The following is a 17,491-nucleotide window of genomic DNA, read 5'->3' on the forward strand; positions in this document are numbered from 1 at the left end:
AAATGATGAGGATAAAGAGCAGCCTTTGCATGGTTAAAATAGACATCATTTTTCCCTGCATTCGAATGACTCCTTCCTTGTCTCTAGATGAGCCGATCCTCAACCATTACTTGTCTTAATACGATCTTTTACAGTAACACACCAACTACAAAACTGCAGACAGAGAACATACTGCATCCAGAGCAAACCTACAGCACTCCCATATCCGGAGCTAACCTACAACACTTCTGTATCCAGAGCTCACCTACAGCACCTCTTTCAGCTTAAAAGCTAGTTGGAGACATTTTTACATTGCTAATAAATACATATTTTCTAGTCTCTTACCAGAAAGAATCAGTTCACTCAACTCCTTTTTCCTAAAAGCACCTTCTGTCTTTTTTTTTTTTTAATTACACACTCATATCTTTTTGCATTTTGCATTCTTGCACAAAAATCAGATATAAAATATGAGACCTGGAAGAGCTTGAGGTTCACTACAGGGGCCTTCCAGAAACCCGAGCTCCACAGCTCTCTTCAAGATCCTCAATGGTAATTTTACTGCCAGACTCCACAAACTGCTGGCTACAAGCAATAGGTCACTCCGGCTATTGCCACACTTCTCTGGGACACAAGGGAGCTAAACTCATCCAAGTGAAAGTGGAGCTCAAAACATGAAGGAGAGGAACAATGCAAGACCCCAGAACTCCTGGTGCTCCTTCGCGACCCCTCCAGCAGTCCCACTGCATCTCCCACCACAAGAAACAACCAGGAAACCCCAGCATCCCTCAGCTCCATCTCCGACGGAGAGGTGCAGAAAATGACCTGTGTTCTTGGGCCTCCCATCTGTGGGCGCAGCTGGGCACCACCGTGCAGAAAACTTGGGAGTGAGAGATGTGCGGACAACTGCAGCTCGGTCTCTACTCAGAATAGCACTCTTGGCTTGCACCACAGACCCAAGCCCACTACCACCCACACAGCAAGGACAATCCCTACGTGCAAGAGCAAGCAGGATCAGGTTCCTGCCCATGTGCACCTCTCCTTAACCATTGCCCTCCGCTCACTGAAGCATTTTGAGTCAGTTAAAACCACAGCCTTTTCCGAATTAACGGCCCCATGACATTGTGTGAGGCCAAATCCTGCTTGCTTCACATCACCCGCATCACGCAAAAGTGTGATTTGCCTCATTGAATCTCCTACGCCGAACAAATGCTGGAGCAAAACCCTCAGCTAAGGAGTTTCCCCACATGCAAAACACCCTGGCATGGCCATCCCTCCAGCTGAGGGACCTACATGGGACCACAGCAAGGAGAGCGGGTCTAATTCTTGCTTGACAGATACTGTGTTTTGTCTTTTCAACAGAGCGGCGCCGTACGTAAATACAGCATTACATCACACCACCACTCCTCCATATTTGGTGATTTAGTATGGCTCCAGAGCTCGGAAGACTACAAATCCCTTCTGCCAAGCTCCCGCTTCATTAATCATGCCCTACACTTCTGCTCGTTTTCCGTCAGATCGCAGGCAGCACATGGAAATGTGCACTGCCCTCTACCACTCTGGGAAAAAAAAAAAAAGAACACCTTAACATCCATGGCTGGGAAGTACAATATGCAAAATTATTGGGGATTCTCAAGTCTCTCTTAAAATGTAGCCTCGCAGTAGCTGAGCCTCTGTCTCCTCCTATATAAACACACACACACACACACACGTATTCAACATAATACCTGTTACTCTGCAGAAATAGTGTATATTCATTCACATTACATATGCACGTGTACGCACATGGCTTTGCATATATATACACATGTGCACAGACAGACATGCGTGCACTGATACATATTTACTGCCATCGCAAAGCCTTAGAAACGGCAGCTCTCCAGTGCGATTTTCCGGCCGGTTTGGAGGCCTGAGAGACTATGACAGTATCATGCTGAACCTCCCAGCACCTACTGCCTTATTATGGTTTAACTTTGTGGCCAAAGCAAGCCCAAGACAAGCTCCAGCACATCATGCGATGATGTACTGCGCCTCTGACAATGCTGAGCGGTCCTGCGGGCTCCCCCAAGAGAGGTATCGACAATGCCACATCCCAAACATTGCTGGGAGGCTGGGGTTTGAAACTGGTTCAGGCATTTGTCGGTGCCGATACACTGCGGTCTCGCCTTTTTCGACGGCTAGTATTGGTGTGGTTTGAAGTGATTTGCAATGCTCACTGCAAATGGGTAGTACTCTTGTTTACTAGTAGGATTTCAAAATCAGAGCGCGCCTTGTTACACTCTTGGGGCTCTGGGATTTTCTTTCACGTAGCACACTATTTTTTTAACGTCATTTGTGAAAATATCTGCACAGCAAATGGCTTTCTGGTTTTGAAAAAAAAAATATGCTAAGAAATAGAACTATTTACCCTTTTTTTAAAGAATTACATTTCATATCATTTGTTGCAAAAAACAGAACTCTGCCTTGGACATTTGTACGGCTGACATGTGGTTGTGTAAACCGCAAACAAAATCAAGATACATCTGTCAAAACCACATCAGAGACAAGGAGAGCACAGCAAAGCATTTATCATTTGGCTGAGGAGGCAGGCTGCAGAGAGCGGCCTTTCCTGTCAAACCAACCTTTTGAAATTTCCAACATGCCCTTAAACTTTTCGAATAAGCATGTCTGTGCGCTTCAGCAACTGCCCTCTCTACTCTGGCCTGGCCAGTCGAAAATGGCATCTTAAAGTCAAGGTCGGTGGTGTCACTTTGCCATGGGGCTGTGTTTAATTACAGTCCATACGCTGACAGCCAATATGGAACCAAGGCTGGCTGATGCTCGGTTAACTCTTTCACCCCTGACTTTGCCAAAGACTCAAAAGCTCCTCGCATTATCATGTGGCAGGCTCTGAAATCTCCTCCTGCAGCGCTACAGCAGGCGAGACACCAGGAGACAGTGACTACAATACAGGCAAATCACGAGAGCAGCCTCAAACAATAGCGTTAGAAATACCGGCTGGCACGGCACGTGCCTGTTGATCCTGCCTCGGCGCAGGCACTAGGAAATACCTGTCCTGTGCTCATCACTAACCAGAGGCAAGGTATTTAACACGTTGGCCGTCACGGCGAGCAGAACAGAGAGACAGACACAGCAGTTTACAACTGCAAACATGCTACGTTGCGACTGAAACAGAAAAAAAATCTCGCAAACACTTCTCCTTGGTTTAATTTACCTGCTATATGTTCCTGTTTAGGGCAAATTCCTCTAGATGACGTTGATAAACAATCGTCATCCTCTGGCGTAACCTGGATGCCAACCTCCACAGGATTGGAAGCTTTTTTCAGCTCACTTGGTGAGGGTGAAGGTGGCTTATCCACAGCCTTCTCTAAGCAGAGACTGCCATTGCATTGTTTCCGTTTGTGCTCAATAAAAATAAGAATGTCCCCCAACGGGAAGTTCATCTGACACTGGCCACAAGTGAGGAGGTCGTGGTCCCCTTCCGGAGCTCCCAATGTGCCATGTTCAGGTTCGTCATCAGTGAGAATGGCTTCAAGAGGTTCGGCTGCAGTTTGAGAAACAAAAGGAGATTCATTAGAGCTCTTGGGAAAGGCACTGAACGCAGGGGGGAGGAACGCGCTGAGCCCCCTCTTCGTGAATATTACACCCTGTTCACAACGTGTACCTGCTCCCCCACAACTAAAACCATGCAACACGGTTATCAGCACAGCAGCGAGGAGATGAATTCATCAGTTACAGGAAGGAGATTTTGCAGAAGCAGCTGTAGCATGCAGAACTCAGAAAGCGAGCACTGCAACTGTCTCTGTGCTCCTACAAGAGGACAAATTTCTGACTCAACTGAACGATTTGGTGCTAAAATTAATTTAACAGGCTGAAAGAATACACTGCGAAACTCTTGTAGTACTACAAAAAGAAGCGAATATGGTGTTTTGTTGCCAGATGTATTATTTATGTATATGAATTCAGGGCTAAAAGCACTGCACACACTCTCTCACACACACAGGGGTGTGTATTTTCCACCAGCCAGACCTACTTTCTAAAATTCAGAAGCCTGAACTGCACGGGTGCAGGTGCAGACAGACAAAAGGTGTTCCAACACATAGATATTGCATATTCCTTACACAGGCTGTGCGGGTAGCACGTGCGTGTGCAAAAGCAAAGAGAGGGAGTGCCCAGACCGCATGGCCACACACACCCAGGCACCGACACATGGAGTACATATAGCCCTTATAACGCACGCGTATACGTATGCGTGTGTATCACTACCCCTATCAGCCCGCTCGCAGCCTCCAATTTAAAAATTTGAAAGCCGGGAGTTAGTTATGGAGGAGGGAGGGGATGAGACAAATAAATAAATAAACAAATAAATGGCAGGAATCAAAATTATAAAAAGCAATAGCAGCAGAAATGCCTGCAGGGTGGGGGGAGGCACCTCTCACTTTTCAGCTGCTACTCAGGATTCAAATAAATACTGAATTCGCTACAAATTCCACCCATAAATACTAGCTAGGTAGGATATTTTTTAGTCCTTAAGGAAACAAGGCGATTAGTCATTTTTCCTTTTTCATCCTGAAATAATGGAATGCCTAAATTATCTCAAACGTGTTAGCACTGGTGGCCCTCAGCCTCTAAAAATCAGCGTGGCCAAGCGACTGCCACATTTCCTCGCAACAGTGAGAAGTGCTTTCTTTAAACTCAGAATACCTTGCCTAACGTTGTCAAAGTTGACAAATTTTCTGAATGAGCTCCAAAAAGCTTCATTATGAGGCTATTTCTGCTCACAGAATCGTCAGTGGTTGCTCTAACAAGGCAGACGCAGCTCTCTTTTCTGTTTGCTGCTTTTTTTTTTGTCAAGTTTGCAGAGAAATACCTTGGCAATCTGTGCGCGGTCTCCATCACTATTGCCTTTCATGAGAAAAAGAAATAAATACCAGCAGCATGCTGGTATTCCTCTACCTGTGCAATACAACACACATGCTAACAGCAGCGAGCAGGAGGAGAGGGTACTACAAATACAACCCACTTCAAAACACTGCCAGGTAATACAAGTGAGACAGAATACAACTCCTAAACAGTTAATCAGCCTGACCTTCTTTAGCTGGCTGCCAATTTCACATTTAATGAACTTAAAGCCACAGAGAATCAAAAAATAGATTTTAATTTGACTGCATGATATTGGAACTGATTTTGATAAAGTGCAAAAATCCAGTGAACTCAGGTTAAATTTATTTCAACCCTACCTAGGCTGAATATTGAGGAGGAAGATCTGGAGTAGCTCCCAGTTGTGCTGCGTAAAATAATATTGAAAGAGCACACTACCTTGCCATGCCTCAGCTCCAACTAGGACACAGGGATCCAGTCCATCCTTTCTTGCCTGTAGTACTACTTCTAATTTAACATAAGGTCAACCACAGGAATATGAAGGTTACATTCGTATTAATAAAAACAACGTCTTAATCGCTGGGGTTTTCTTCTAAACTTACAGACCGACAAGATTAGACACACAACGTGCATTTCACACTCCTCGGGAAGCCGGGAGAGGAGCAGGGTGTTTCTGCGGGATTGCTGGGCATGGCGTATTTCTCCTCAGCCATTCCTTACATTTGGACCACGGGAGTAAATTATTGCAGGACTAATTCCACCAGTAGCTTGCTGCACGCCGCAGACAAAGGTATTTTGCAAATCTAACTTCTAGCTCACCAACTCTCGGCAGCGAAAGACACAAAATAACCCATATTCCCCTTACAACTGGCTTAGCGTGGAGCTCTGCATAATCATTACTCAATTATAATGTTTTCCCGCGGCCTGATTTCTTTCTGACGCCGTCAGTATTATTTAGCAGGGGAAGGTAACCCGCTTCGACACCAGACAGTTAAAAGTAGCCCTAAACAAAAATAGACTTTGCTAAAGTCTGTACCGACTGGGCTGATTTACAATCAAAACCAGGAAATGAAGTGGTAATTCAGAGGTTGATGATTACACCTCCACATTTCACCTAATTAATTTTATAGGAGGCAAAGTTCTTGAAAATAACAAGATGATCAAATGTACAGATATAAAACCTGTAACCTCAACACTTTCTATGCTCTTAACGTAAATTATTGCTAATTAACAAGAATTATATACTAATGTCTGAAATATGGCTGGCACCGTGTTCCCTGCAAAACATTTGGCTCCTGATGGAGGCAGAGCCAGCGAAAACGGTTTTATTATTACTTCTACTTTTAAAACAAAACACTAAATACCGCGTTTACAAAGAAAACGCCAAAACACAATTCACCTGGTCTCGCCACCGATTCTCAGGATGCCTCTTTTAATTCTGGGGCAATCAAAATTCCCTGCCTGGGTCCCTAATCATCCGTCCCTATTTTTCATGCAAATTGCCCTTCCACCAACATGTCTTTTCAGCTACCCCCCCGCCTTCACCCTCCTACTCCCCCCTTCTTCCCCGTTCCCAGTCACCAAAACAACGGCAGCATCTCCCTGGCAATATCGGGATGGATTTTGGAGTGTCAGGAGAAACGAGGTACCGGGGTGATGGGCTGGGGGGGGGACGATGCCACGGCACCGAGTGGGGAACTGCCCCATCCGCGACGCCGGGGCACTTTCCCCGCTCCAAGCCGTGGGAAGGGACGGAGAAGGGCTGTTTAACGCCAAGTTTGTGTCCTGGGATCGTGTCGTGCAAAGAAGGTGGAAAAGGGGAGAAAGAAGGAGGGGGGGGACTCGGGGATACAATGGGAACCGCCAACGCGTTATTGGGGTGGGGAGGGGGGGAACCCGGGGAGGGGGGAAAGGCGAGCATCCCCCGCTGCCTTCCCGGAGCAAGCGAACTCCGCGCAAAATTAAGAACAAAGACGAAGCAGGAGCGGGGGGTAGGGAGGTGGGGGAGCTGGGCGCCCTCCCCCCTCCCGCCGGCCGGCAGGCAGCGGAGGAGCCGGCCAGGTTCAAGTTCGCGGGGCTGCCCGGTTGTTTGATCTCGCTGTGCCTCCTAGCGACCGAATCGGGCAGGCAGCCCGCCCGCCGCCCCGCCGCGGCTCCGGCATCCCCCCGGCTCGCCCTCCCTTTTTCCACCCCCTTCCCTCCCTCCAGTCCCCTCCCCATCCCTCTCGGCGCAGGGAGCCCCCCGCGCCCGTCTCAGCCGCCCCGCACACGTGCGGGAACTCCGCGGGGATCCCGGGGAGAAGGGAGCCGCGGGGATCCCCCGCTGCCCCTCTGGAGCCCGGCCGTGATCCCCTTTCCCCACTGTCGGGCATCCCAGCGCGGGGAAACAACCCGCCGTACCCCATTTCGGGACGAAAGGAGGGGTCGCACCCCCGTAAGCGTGCAGCACCGAAGGGAAAAAGCCCCGAAAAGTAGGGGAAAAGGGAGAAAATGGAGGGAGAGAAGAGCTGAGCCCCCACCCCCCCCAACACACGCCCCCTGTTTTTAGGGAAAAGTTTGGACAGGGCAGAGCTCCCCGGCAGCGGAGCGGTTGCCTGGAAAGAGCTCCATGTGCAGACCTCGCTGGGAATGTCTGTGCAGCCGTGGGGGAGAGAAATCGCGGCGTAAAGTTGGTGGGGTTTGGCTTTGGTTGGTTGGTTTGGTGTTTTGTTTTTTTGTTGGTTTTTTTTTTTTTTTGCGAAGGGAAATCGTTGGCAGGAAGAAATAGCCCTGGGTTTTCTGCCATCCCTGGGAGGGAACAAAACCCGCCGGGAGTAATGGGGAGAAGAGAAAGAAAGAAGGAAAGAAAGAAAGAAAAAGGAGGGAAGAAAAGGAGAGAAGCATGCAGGGTTTCCCCTTCCACCCCGAGAAAAAGGGGATCTGGTTTTTTTTTTCTCCCTTCCTTCCCACCCCCCCCTCGCCCCAAACCTTTCCAGTTCGAGTTGCCTTTTGTTGTGCAAAGAGCGCTCCCGCTTATCTCGCATCTAGCCCTGGTGTGTGTGCTGGCGGCTGGAGGGAGGGAAGGAGGGAGCCGGAGAGTTTTTGTTGCGAACACTGTAGTGGGGCTCGGGGTTTGTGGTTTGTTGGTTTTTTGTTTGTTTTTTTTTTTCCTCTCCCGAGGAAAAGCGGGTTTTTTGTTTGGGGGCTGAAACGCGGCCGTTCGCGAGAGTGCGAGTGTGTGCGAGCGTGTCTGTGTGCGTGTGTGTCTCTGTGTGTGTGTGTGTGTGTGTGTGCGCTCAGCCCGGGCTCGCTCTCGCCTGTGTTTGTTGGCAGGAGGCTCCCCGCACACGCGGTGCTTGTAAACATTCAGACACGAGATTTTTCCCAATCAAAATCCACTTCCACTTTTTTTTTTTTTTTTTTTTTGAAAATCTTCCAAAAAATAGTAAGTAGAGCGAGCGGGGAGAACCGCGAAGCGAGGGCGAGGAAGGGAATCCCTCCCGCCGCCGCTCGGCTCCCGGGGCCGCCCCCGACCCAGCCCGAGCTCGAGCGGCTGCGGGGCGGGCAAGGGGCGAGGTCGCGGCTGCCGGAGCCCCGCACGGCGCCGGGACGGCGGAAACAAAAGGGAGGCGGCCCGGCGGGGCTCGGCTCGGCCGGGTTCTGCCCCCCCTTCGCCGGGAGAGAGCCGCGGGGCGAGCCCCGCCGGCAGCGCCCAGAGGGGCTCCGGCCGCCGGACTTTTCCCCGCTGCGCTCTCCCGCACGAGGTGCCCGGCGCCCAGCCCGCCGCTCCCGCAGGCGCTTCGACCCACTTTGAGGCGGTTCTGCCCCCCGCACCTGGCCCCGCACCGGGGCGAGAGCCGCCGCTCCGCCGGCAAAGAGCGGGGCGAGCGGGCGGAGCGGAGTGCGCGCCGGCGGGCGGAGAGGGAGAGAGAAAAGTGATCAAGGTGATTAAATTAGAGAGGGAGAAATAAACCGGAATGCTGATCATCCCGACCCGGCGTTGAGTTCATTTTTTTTTTTTCCCCGACTCTCTCACTCCCTTTCACTTTTTTTTTTTTTTTTTACCCCCTCTCTGTTCTCTCTCAAATTAAAAATTAAATCCTTGAAAGGGAAATTAAATAAATTGCTCTCCGGGTTACTTACGTGAAAATTCCCGTTTGCTTAAGTGCTGGGGTTTGCCTTGCTTGCGGCGCGACATGGTGGGTTGGTGGCTTCGGTGGCTTGTGAGTCGCTCGGTTCACATCGGGAGAGACGGGTTAGAGAGGAAGGAGACTCCAGAGAAAATATCTTCATCAATGTCTTTTGACATCCAAAATAAATTAGAAATAATACAAAGATGGCGCAGGGAAGATGAATTGTGGGATAGCAGTCATGGCTTTTTTTTTTTTTTTTTTGTGCAAGGAAAAAAAAAAGAGAGAGAGAGAGGGAGAGAGAGGGAGAGAGAGAAGGAGAGAGAGAGAGAGATGAAAAAAATGGCAAAAGCCCCCCTGAGCTGCAAGTTCAAGTGCGGACGTGACGTCCCTGCGAACTTGAACGTCAGGAGCCTGGATGGACAGAGACATACAAAACATGGGCAGGGCAAGCCGGGGAGAGGGGAGGAGGGAAGGCGAAGGCAACACCAATGGACACTCATCAGGGGCTGGACATGAAAAAGAGAGCAGGACAAGCCAATGGACAGTGATGGCAGGGGGGAGAGGGGAGGGGGCGCGGCGGGAGGGGGTGCACGGGGCGCAGGCTGCCGGGGGGCCGGGGGCGCGGGGGGCCGCGGAGCAGCGGGAGGGGGGCCGGGAGAGGGGCGAGGGGGGCGAGGTGGAACACGCACTCGCGGAGAAAGAAGGGAGGAGAGGGAGAAAGCGGGCGGGCGGGCGGGCAGCGCTCGCACGCACACCCCCGCTGGAAAAGCAAATGCATCAATGAAGCCGAAGAGAGGCAGAGAGGGCTGCGGGGCAGGCTCGCCTCGGGTGTGCCCAGGAGGTGGGGGAGCTGGGGGAAGCCAGGTAGGACCGGAGACCACCCAAAAAAGCAGGGGGGGAGCATCCAGCTCCCGGCTTCCCCGCTCGCTCCCCCCCTTTTCCGAAGCGGAGGAGTCCCCTCCTCCCGGGAGCCGCAGCCCGTCCCCGCGGGATGCCGGGGGGCTCGGCCCGGCCCGCGGCAAACTTCGGTGGGGAGCGGCCCCGGGCGAGAGGCGAGCGGAGTTTGGCGAGCGAGGGAGCGGCAGGAGAAGCCGCGGGAGCGGGGCGAGGAGGGGGTGGCGGGACCTCGCAGCTTTCCCCGCCGGCTTTCCCAGCCCGGACCCCCGTCCCTCCATCCCCCGGAGGCGCTCCGAGCCCTGCCTGCGGCGCCAGGCGCTTAACGAAAGCGAAACGCGGGGCTGGCACCGGGGGGAAGGCGGCGGGAGGCACCGCGAAGTGCCTGGAGTTGGAAGGATGCGGCGGCGGCAACTTCGCCGAAAACACGGGGCGGGGGGAAAGAGAGAGAGAGACGCAGACGCTGCCGGTGCGAGGAGGGATCAGGTTGCAGTGAGCAATAAGCTCCGGCGGCGAGCGGGCGCTTTTGGAGCAAAGTGCGGCTTCTGTGAGAGGAACGAGAGGGATAAACCGTGCCCGGGACGGGGAGAGCGAGTGGGAGGAGAGAGCTTGGACGGGAGGGGGGCGAGGAGCCGCCCGCCACGCCGTACGGTAAAGACTGCAGGGCGCTGATGTGCGATCGCCCGGGGGACCTGTTGGCGAGACGAGGAGCTGTCAGAGCCGAGCGCATCGCGGCGGCGTGGGACGGTTTCAGCTTCCCGCCAGCAGCTGCCCCCTCCCCGCGGCTCCGCCCGCCGCTCTCCTCCCCCGGGCACCGGCCGGCACGGCTCTGCCCCGCCGCTCTCTTTCCTCGCCCGGGCAGCCGGGATCTGCCCCGCTCTCTGTCCTCCCCCGGGCACCGGCCAGCCCGGCTCTGCCCCGGTGCTCCCTCTTCCTCCCCCGCTCTGCCCGGCACCGCGTCCCGCGGGGGGCGATCCCTGCCCTGCGAGACTGCCCGCAGGTGACAATACCAACTGGCGCTGGGGCTCCCGCCGCTTTCCAGGCTCGCCCGCTAAGCGTTCCGGTGCAAAACGTGTGCAAACAGGCGCGTGTGTGCACGGGAGAGAGGCACCGGCGGGGTTTGATGCACACACGGTCGCACGGATAAAGCTTTGCGAGGTGGCTGCGATGTAAAAAGTAATGACTTTATTAGCCCTGAAAGGTTCTGTGGTTCGCAGTTAACACTCCTGAATTACAATTCATTAAGCAGTTGTGCGCTCTCTGAAGCTACCCTGCATCAGAATTCCTGTCTGTGGTTATTCCCGATAAATAACAGGCAGCATCGCATTGATTTTCTTTAAAAAAAAATCATAGTAAATTAAGCACTTAGTTACAACTAAATCTGTTTTATTATCGTACCGTGTTTGAGATTCCAGAAGTGACTTTCCAGACCGCATCTTAAAACCTACAGTCAGGGGCTAATTTTACAGATGCTCTCATGAATGGCAGCGAGGATGTTCCTACCATTAGCATGCCCTTAATTCCAGCACCGTAAAATGCCTCGAATTAAATGGAAACTCGCTGCCTTAAAAACAATATTTCATCCTGGCTGGATAATTATTAATATTGGCATTTGCTGTGCTCCCCCCGTGCTCTCCCCCCCCCCCACCCACCGCTTCGCATTGTCATGTGATTGGAGGGAGATAACAAACCTCAAGAAAGAAAAGGAGTCAGAAGACATTTTTTAACACGGCATAACCACAGATTAATAATGCAGGTGCGTTTGTATTTTATTGTATTTTTAGGGGAAGGGAACGAGGCTGTTATAACGAGCAGTCGTGGACACCAAGTAACTATATTTACAATCCTTGATGTGGCTTTTGGTGGGTAATAAATTATGACAATATTAAAATTATTTTCTGGCAGCCCAGTTAACTGCGTTGGGGACCGTAAAGCCCTTACTGATTCCATTTATGCCTTGTAATTACAGTCCACGGGCTCTCTCTAAACCCTTTGGTGTATATTGCGTGTAAACTTTTAGCTAATAGACCATTTTTGAATGGAGGGACTTTCCTCAGTACTTCCTGCAGTATATATTCCGTCTCTGATCTCTGTGTTTAATGGCCAAGCCCTGGTTTATGCTTTATAATGTGTTGACAAGTTTTCTAACAGACTTTCTGAAATAATGCACATATATTCACGTCGGTTAGAAACTCCACAGTATTTTTAGAGTCGAGTAGATCTATATCCTAATGCACTGAGAGGGAGTGTAAATCATAGAGGATTTCATAGCCCTTTCAGTAGTTTTCTGTATGAAGTATGAGCAGCGTGGCCTCCAGACGTAACCTTTTAGAAAAAAAGACAGTGCTTTTATTTTATGGTGTAAAGTGCTTTTAGCTTCAGGGCTCTGAACGTGAATGTGGTCAACAAACAGCTCTTGCGAGGGAGTTTGCGGCAGCCCCAGCGCCGGCTGCCTTCGCCGTGGGGCGGGTTCGGGGATCCCCTCCGGGTCCTCACAGCCCCCCGCACCCCCTCCCCGAGCCCCCGCAGCCCCCGCGCACCCCGCTCCGTGCTGGCAGGGGGTCTGGGTCCCGTCCTCCCCCGCCGCCGGGGCGCGCCTCAAAGCGGGGCGCGGGGATGGGTCCCAGCGCTGCCGGAGGGGCTGGCGACGGCGGGGTCACGGGTGTCCGGGAGGGGGGGCTGAGGGGCCTCCGAGCTCGCCGTGGCGGAGGCAGGGGCGCAGCCGGGGTGAGAGCCCTCCGGGAAAGCCGTGGGAGCACGAGCAGTGCACCCCACTGATGCTCCGCTGCACCCCGCGTCCTGCTCCTCTCCTCCTGCTTCGTCCTTGCTTCCAGCTCAGCCGGTGCTCACCTCCCGACGCACAGAGCGACTTCAGCCTTGTCTTGCACCCGCTGTAGAGTCACTCTGCTCAGTTACACTGATGAACCTACTGAGTGTGCCAGGTAAAAACAGCTAGAAATGCTCAAATATTGACCGCTAACACCTAGAAACGCTGGGAGATTAGCAAACAAACCCAGAGCAGCACTGGCAGCCCAGTGATCGGGCTCTGAGGATTCACACATACCTCTGTCATCTGCTCCTCGACAACCTTTCTTTGCCCAAGCTGCGAGGGATGTCCCGCAATCCTGCTGCAGCGGTTTGAGCTGCTCTCACCCCCAGCCATCTTATCTGCTGCTCTTTGGCTATGGAATCCCAGTCCCAGAGCAAAGTCAGCCACAGGAAATGTGGCCCCACATCTCTGCTGCCTGTGGGCACACTCCGAGGTACACGCTGAAACCAGGGTCATGGTGGTTTTCAGGCTGCCTATGAGGGGAAGTCAACCTCCAACCTCGGAGAAGGGTCTGCCTCATTAACAGAGCAGCTGTCCCACCTCATTCTGTCCAGTGTGAACCAGAGCCCTGAGAGGCCACCTAATGCCCTGGAGCAGCTCTGGGCACCCGCCCCACTCTGCCATCCTGGAGCAAGGGCAGTAACCTGCCGCAGCAGGGCAGAGCAACCAGGTGAGAACATTTACACTGTGAAAATTAGTTTAACATTTACATCTACTAAAATATATCTGTCCCTCTTCTCGTGCCTCGGCTCTCTGAGAGAGCGTGTGATCCTCCGTGAGAGCGTGTGAGATGCTTGGAGGTTGCTGTATAAAAGGATGTAAAACTGCCTAAATTTGAGAAGTGTGGCCTTCCTCCATCTCGCAGGCAGGCAGGCACGCAGTCCTCCCGCACAGGACTGGGACCAGAGGCGCAGAAGAGCACATTTCATACCACACATTACTGTCCCTGCCTATCTACTAATTTAGTGACAGACTTGGCAGTGGGCAAGTTCAGCAACTTTGGTGGGCAAATGTTCCTGCTTCGAAGCTCCAACTGTCATTCATTCAGAGCAGGAATCTCACTTGCCAACTCAGTACAGAACATTAGGACCAAATACAAATTCCAAAATTCTGCCAGTTCTCTGGAGCTGGGCTGCGTTATATAACGGCAGATCGCTCAGGGTGCTTTCCGACGCCGTCTTGATAGTCTCAATCAGGCGGAGGCAACGTGGGTGGAACTCTTATCATACCAGGCTGACTCCCCGTGAATGAGCAGAGAACTTGCACGTTCTAGAAATAGTACGTGCATTAGTATTCCCGCATGAGAAACTTGCGCACGCTGCTTCTCCTCTTCTCCCTTTTTTTTTTCCCTTCCCTTTTTAATAGAGGCTCAAAATAAACTCCGATTTTGCAAGCACTTACTAGCGAGCACAGCGTGCACAGCAGTAAGTCCATACAGGATCACAAACATCTGAGCGCCTGGTGACAGAAAGAGTTCGTTATCAGCTTGCCCTGGCAGGACCCAGAATAAGTCCTGAACCTGGGGAGACTTTTTCCACGGGTTTTAGCAAGGTCCAGGATTTCAGCCTGCCTCTGCTTGCACAGCATCTAGCGCGATGGAGCTTTGAACCTTGACTGGACTTTCTGGGGATGACTATAAAATAAATGGCGCAAAGCACTCAGGAAACAGACTTTCAAATGGCAAAAACCCTCCTTAGAAGCATACAAACAGTTTTGCTTGTGCGTGAGCAGGCAGAGGAAGGCAATAGCAAATGCCTATCAAGTCTCAATTTTAATCAAATGTTTGATTTCAGCCAGGCTGGTTGTAGTTTGTACTGCTTTAGTACTTACTTAGCTATTTGTCATTTTGTATGTTTCATATTTATGTATCTTTTTATAAGTAAACATGTAACATGCCCCTGACAGTTTCTGTGCTAGGTTTCAAGCGAACGTGATTTAAACTATGTGCATTTAAAACCTCCCAGAACTTGACCTATAATGCAAATCCATACAGTCTTAATTATAGCAGCACCACCAGCCACCGCATGAGTGAAATATTTGAGCTTTCGTTCCTGAAGAGGCACAGTAGTTAAGGTCTGTCAGTGCTCCTGTTACAATCCCCATCTTGAAGAGGTTATAACTTGGGCTGTGTAAATTTGATTGAGCTGAAACTTGGGACTCAAACTGTCGATCCATATGGGGAATTATCTTATGAATAATTGGCTAACCCATTGCTTGATTCGCAGACCTTTATAAAACTATTTTTAATGGGGATTAATGTTTTTTTCTTTTACTGACATCTAGGGTATGACTTTGGTACTTCTAGCTCTTCTGAAGCTCCATACTGAACAGCGTATATATAGGTACTCGAGTCAAAGCTACAGCTAACCCAAGGAGTTCACGTACATGCCACGCTCGCCCACCTATGTGTACCCACGCATTAATTTCAATCTCTCTCAAAAGAGCCTACTAATTGTGTAAGATAAAGATAACATAGACGCCTCAAACAGGAGAGACCTAAAAGCTCATAACGTATCTGCTTTGTACATCAGCTGCACTGCGATGCGCTGCCAGTCGCACATTTCTCAGGCCCCTTCACACCAACTATCGTGCCGAGAAGCAAAGGTGCTCGCTGAACCCACAATCCAAAATAGTGCTGTGGCACGTTACAGTACACAGTACAGGGTCGACTCGATTGCCTATAGATGCAGTGAGAATAGCTAGGAATGGGAAAACATCTGGCAGAGTGTGGGTCACTGTTATCTTTGCTAACAGTTTCTTGGAATCTTTTCATCTTCTTGGGCTTTTTCTTCCATCAAAACTGTGTGGAAGTGAGTTCCACATGTCCGTTGGCATCAGAACAGTCATAATGATGGCACTTTGAAAGGGATGAGCCTTTTGACTTCCCACACTGAACATAAGCTTAAGTATCACTTTGTATCACTTTGTGTTACAAAGGATTTTACTGAGAATTGCTCTCCATAACACTTTCCGCTAGTTTTAAACTTACGTTTCTCAGAGGTGTTTTTTATCGCCTCAGATTACACTAAGCGGGAGCGTGCATGGTTGGTTCAGATGCAGACTTGGAATTTTCCTTGACCCTAACATAAAACAATTACAAGCCCAGGGCTAGAAAGATGAGCTACAGGCTACAAGCAAACAGATTGCTTTCATGGAGTCAAACCCTACGAAGTTTCCCTGCCCGCCTCAATGAACGGTTACAGAGCAAGGACACCGTGCTGCACCCCTGAACTGATGAGCAGCATCTCTTATCAGTTTCAGGAAGAGTTTTGACCAAGCCAGGCTGCAGCATTGGTCTCTCTCGCTGCAAGTTTGTGTGCAAGTCACCTGAAACAAAGCACCAGGAGAAGCCTCAGCAAAGATCTCCTCAGCAAAGATGTTCCACACGTGCAAATCCCCCATTTGTCAGGGCTGCTCCGCTTCACCTCACAGAAACAGATGACGGCATAAGCACAGAGAAGTTGGTCCTTTTGAGTCACTGACGAGATCCCAAGTTGTTTACCTAAGCAGGTCAAGCCTGAGGACAGGTAACTGACACACCTTTTTAGATTTGTTTTCTGACTTTAGCTGCCAAGTTTAGGGACATTCCTAGCAAGTACAAAGAAGAGAAGCCAATTCAGGCCACAGGAGGATAGCACCCAACAGCACAGAGGCAGCTGAGCTCAGAAGTGATGAGAAGGGAAAGGTTAAGACAGGCTCCCAGCCCTGCAAGGGCAAACCAGGAACAAACAATGTGAAGTTAAACTAGCAGCACATCCCACAAAAGCACAGTCACGCTTCATGTCCAAAGTATCTGTTCATCAGCGAAGGAGGGTAGGACAGCTGCACGGACTTGGTCTGATCCAGACCAAACATAGGGTGACTACTGATCTTTTTAACACAGTGGTTGTTTATGAACAAGATCTGCTCAGGATCATAAGGAGCTTTTCACACTTCTCTGCAAGATTAGATTCAAGGGGCTCAAACTCTCCGTATGAGGATATCTGGAAAGCCCTGCTCTGAATGTGGCAGGTGGGAAAAGGAGGAATTGCAAACATTTTGTTATGAAGAATAAACCAAACTATACCACTAATCAATTTTTTTTTAAAAAAGAACAAAACCAAATAATAATTCACTATAAGAAACTCAATATCAGCAATCAAAAAGAAGTTATTTTCATTGAGATATTAGTTTTGCTACACAGGATGAGGGAAGATTTAGTCATTTTCTTGTATGCTGCTGAACACAGTCCCTTTTTCCTACCATGCTTGGTGTAAGGGACAATAGAGAAGGACGGTGCAATAAAAAAGGATTTTCATCCTCTAACCCTGCTTGATATATCCCCAATGAGAGGAATCTACTTGGCCTTGGGTACTGCGAAATTCTTAAGCACATATTTATCTTTGGGCACATCAGCTGTACTTCAGGCTTAAAGTAAGCTTGTACTCAAGCATGCTTTTAGATTGGTGCCTTAACATCTTTTGTAAATAACTTCTATTACATTGCTTTTTAGAGCTTCAACTTCTAGTCGTTTGAATACATTGAACTGAAATATACACAACCATCATTCTCTATATTCATTTTATATTACTATTTCAGGTGACATTTAGGTTCAGCTTTTAGTTTTAGCAAAGAAGAAATGCACATGCTTTGCAGAACATGACATAGTTTGTGTGAGGATCCACATGAAAAAGAATTAATTGTTGAGATAGCAGAGATTTGTTTCTGCATTTCAAAATACAGACAGCTTTACTGTGAATTTTCTTCTTTGCCATATTTATTCCATGCAAAAACTCAGCTTAATTGTTTGAATGCTTAC

At 50.2% G+C, this 17,491-nt stretch overlaps 1 protein-coding gene across 6 annotated transcripts in view; it reads right to left on the minus strand.

Moving 5' to 3' along the window:
- BCL11A (BCL11 transcription factor A) overlaps positions 1–9,426 on the minus strand; it is a 75,416-nt gene extending 65,990 nt beyond the window's left edge. For 2 of the 6 annotated variants that reach the window (XM_054061873.1, XM_054061872.1), the window contains exons 1-2: positions 8,980–9,425; positions 3,191–3,520 (exon numbers count right to left, since the gene is read on the minus strand). In XM_054061873.1, coding sequence (XP_053917848.1) covers positions 3,191–3,520; positions 8,980–9,034 — 385 coding nt within the window. In that variant the 5' untranslated portion in view covers positions 9,035–9,425. Of the gene's footprint in view, positions 1–3,190; positions 3,521–6,256; positions 6,331–8,979 lie in introns of those variants that run through there. The other 4 variants (XM_054061874.1, XM_054061876.1, XM_054061877.1 and 1 more) reach the window with 4 other exon arrangements.
- Between the last annotated feature and the right edge of the window lie 8,065 nt (positions 9,427–17,491).

Source organism: Cuculus canorus, chromosome 3 (assembly GCF_017976375.1).
Source record: "Cuculus canorus isolate bCucCan1 chromosome 3, bCucCan1.pri, whole genome shotgun sequence".
Lineage (NCBI taxonomy): Eukaryota > Metazoa > Chordata > Aves > Cuculiformes > Cuculidae > Cuculus > Cuculus canorus.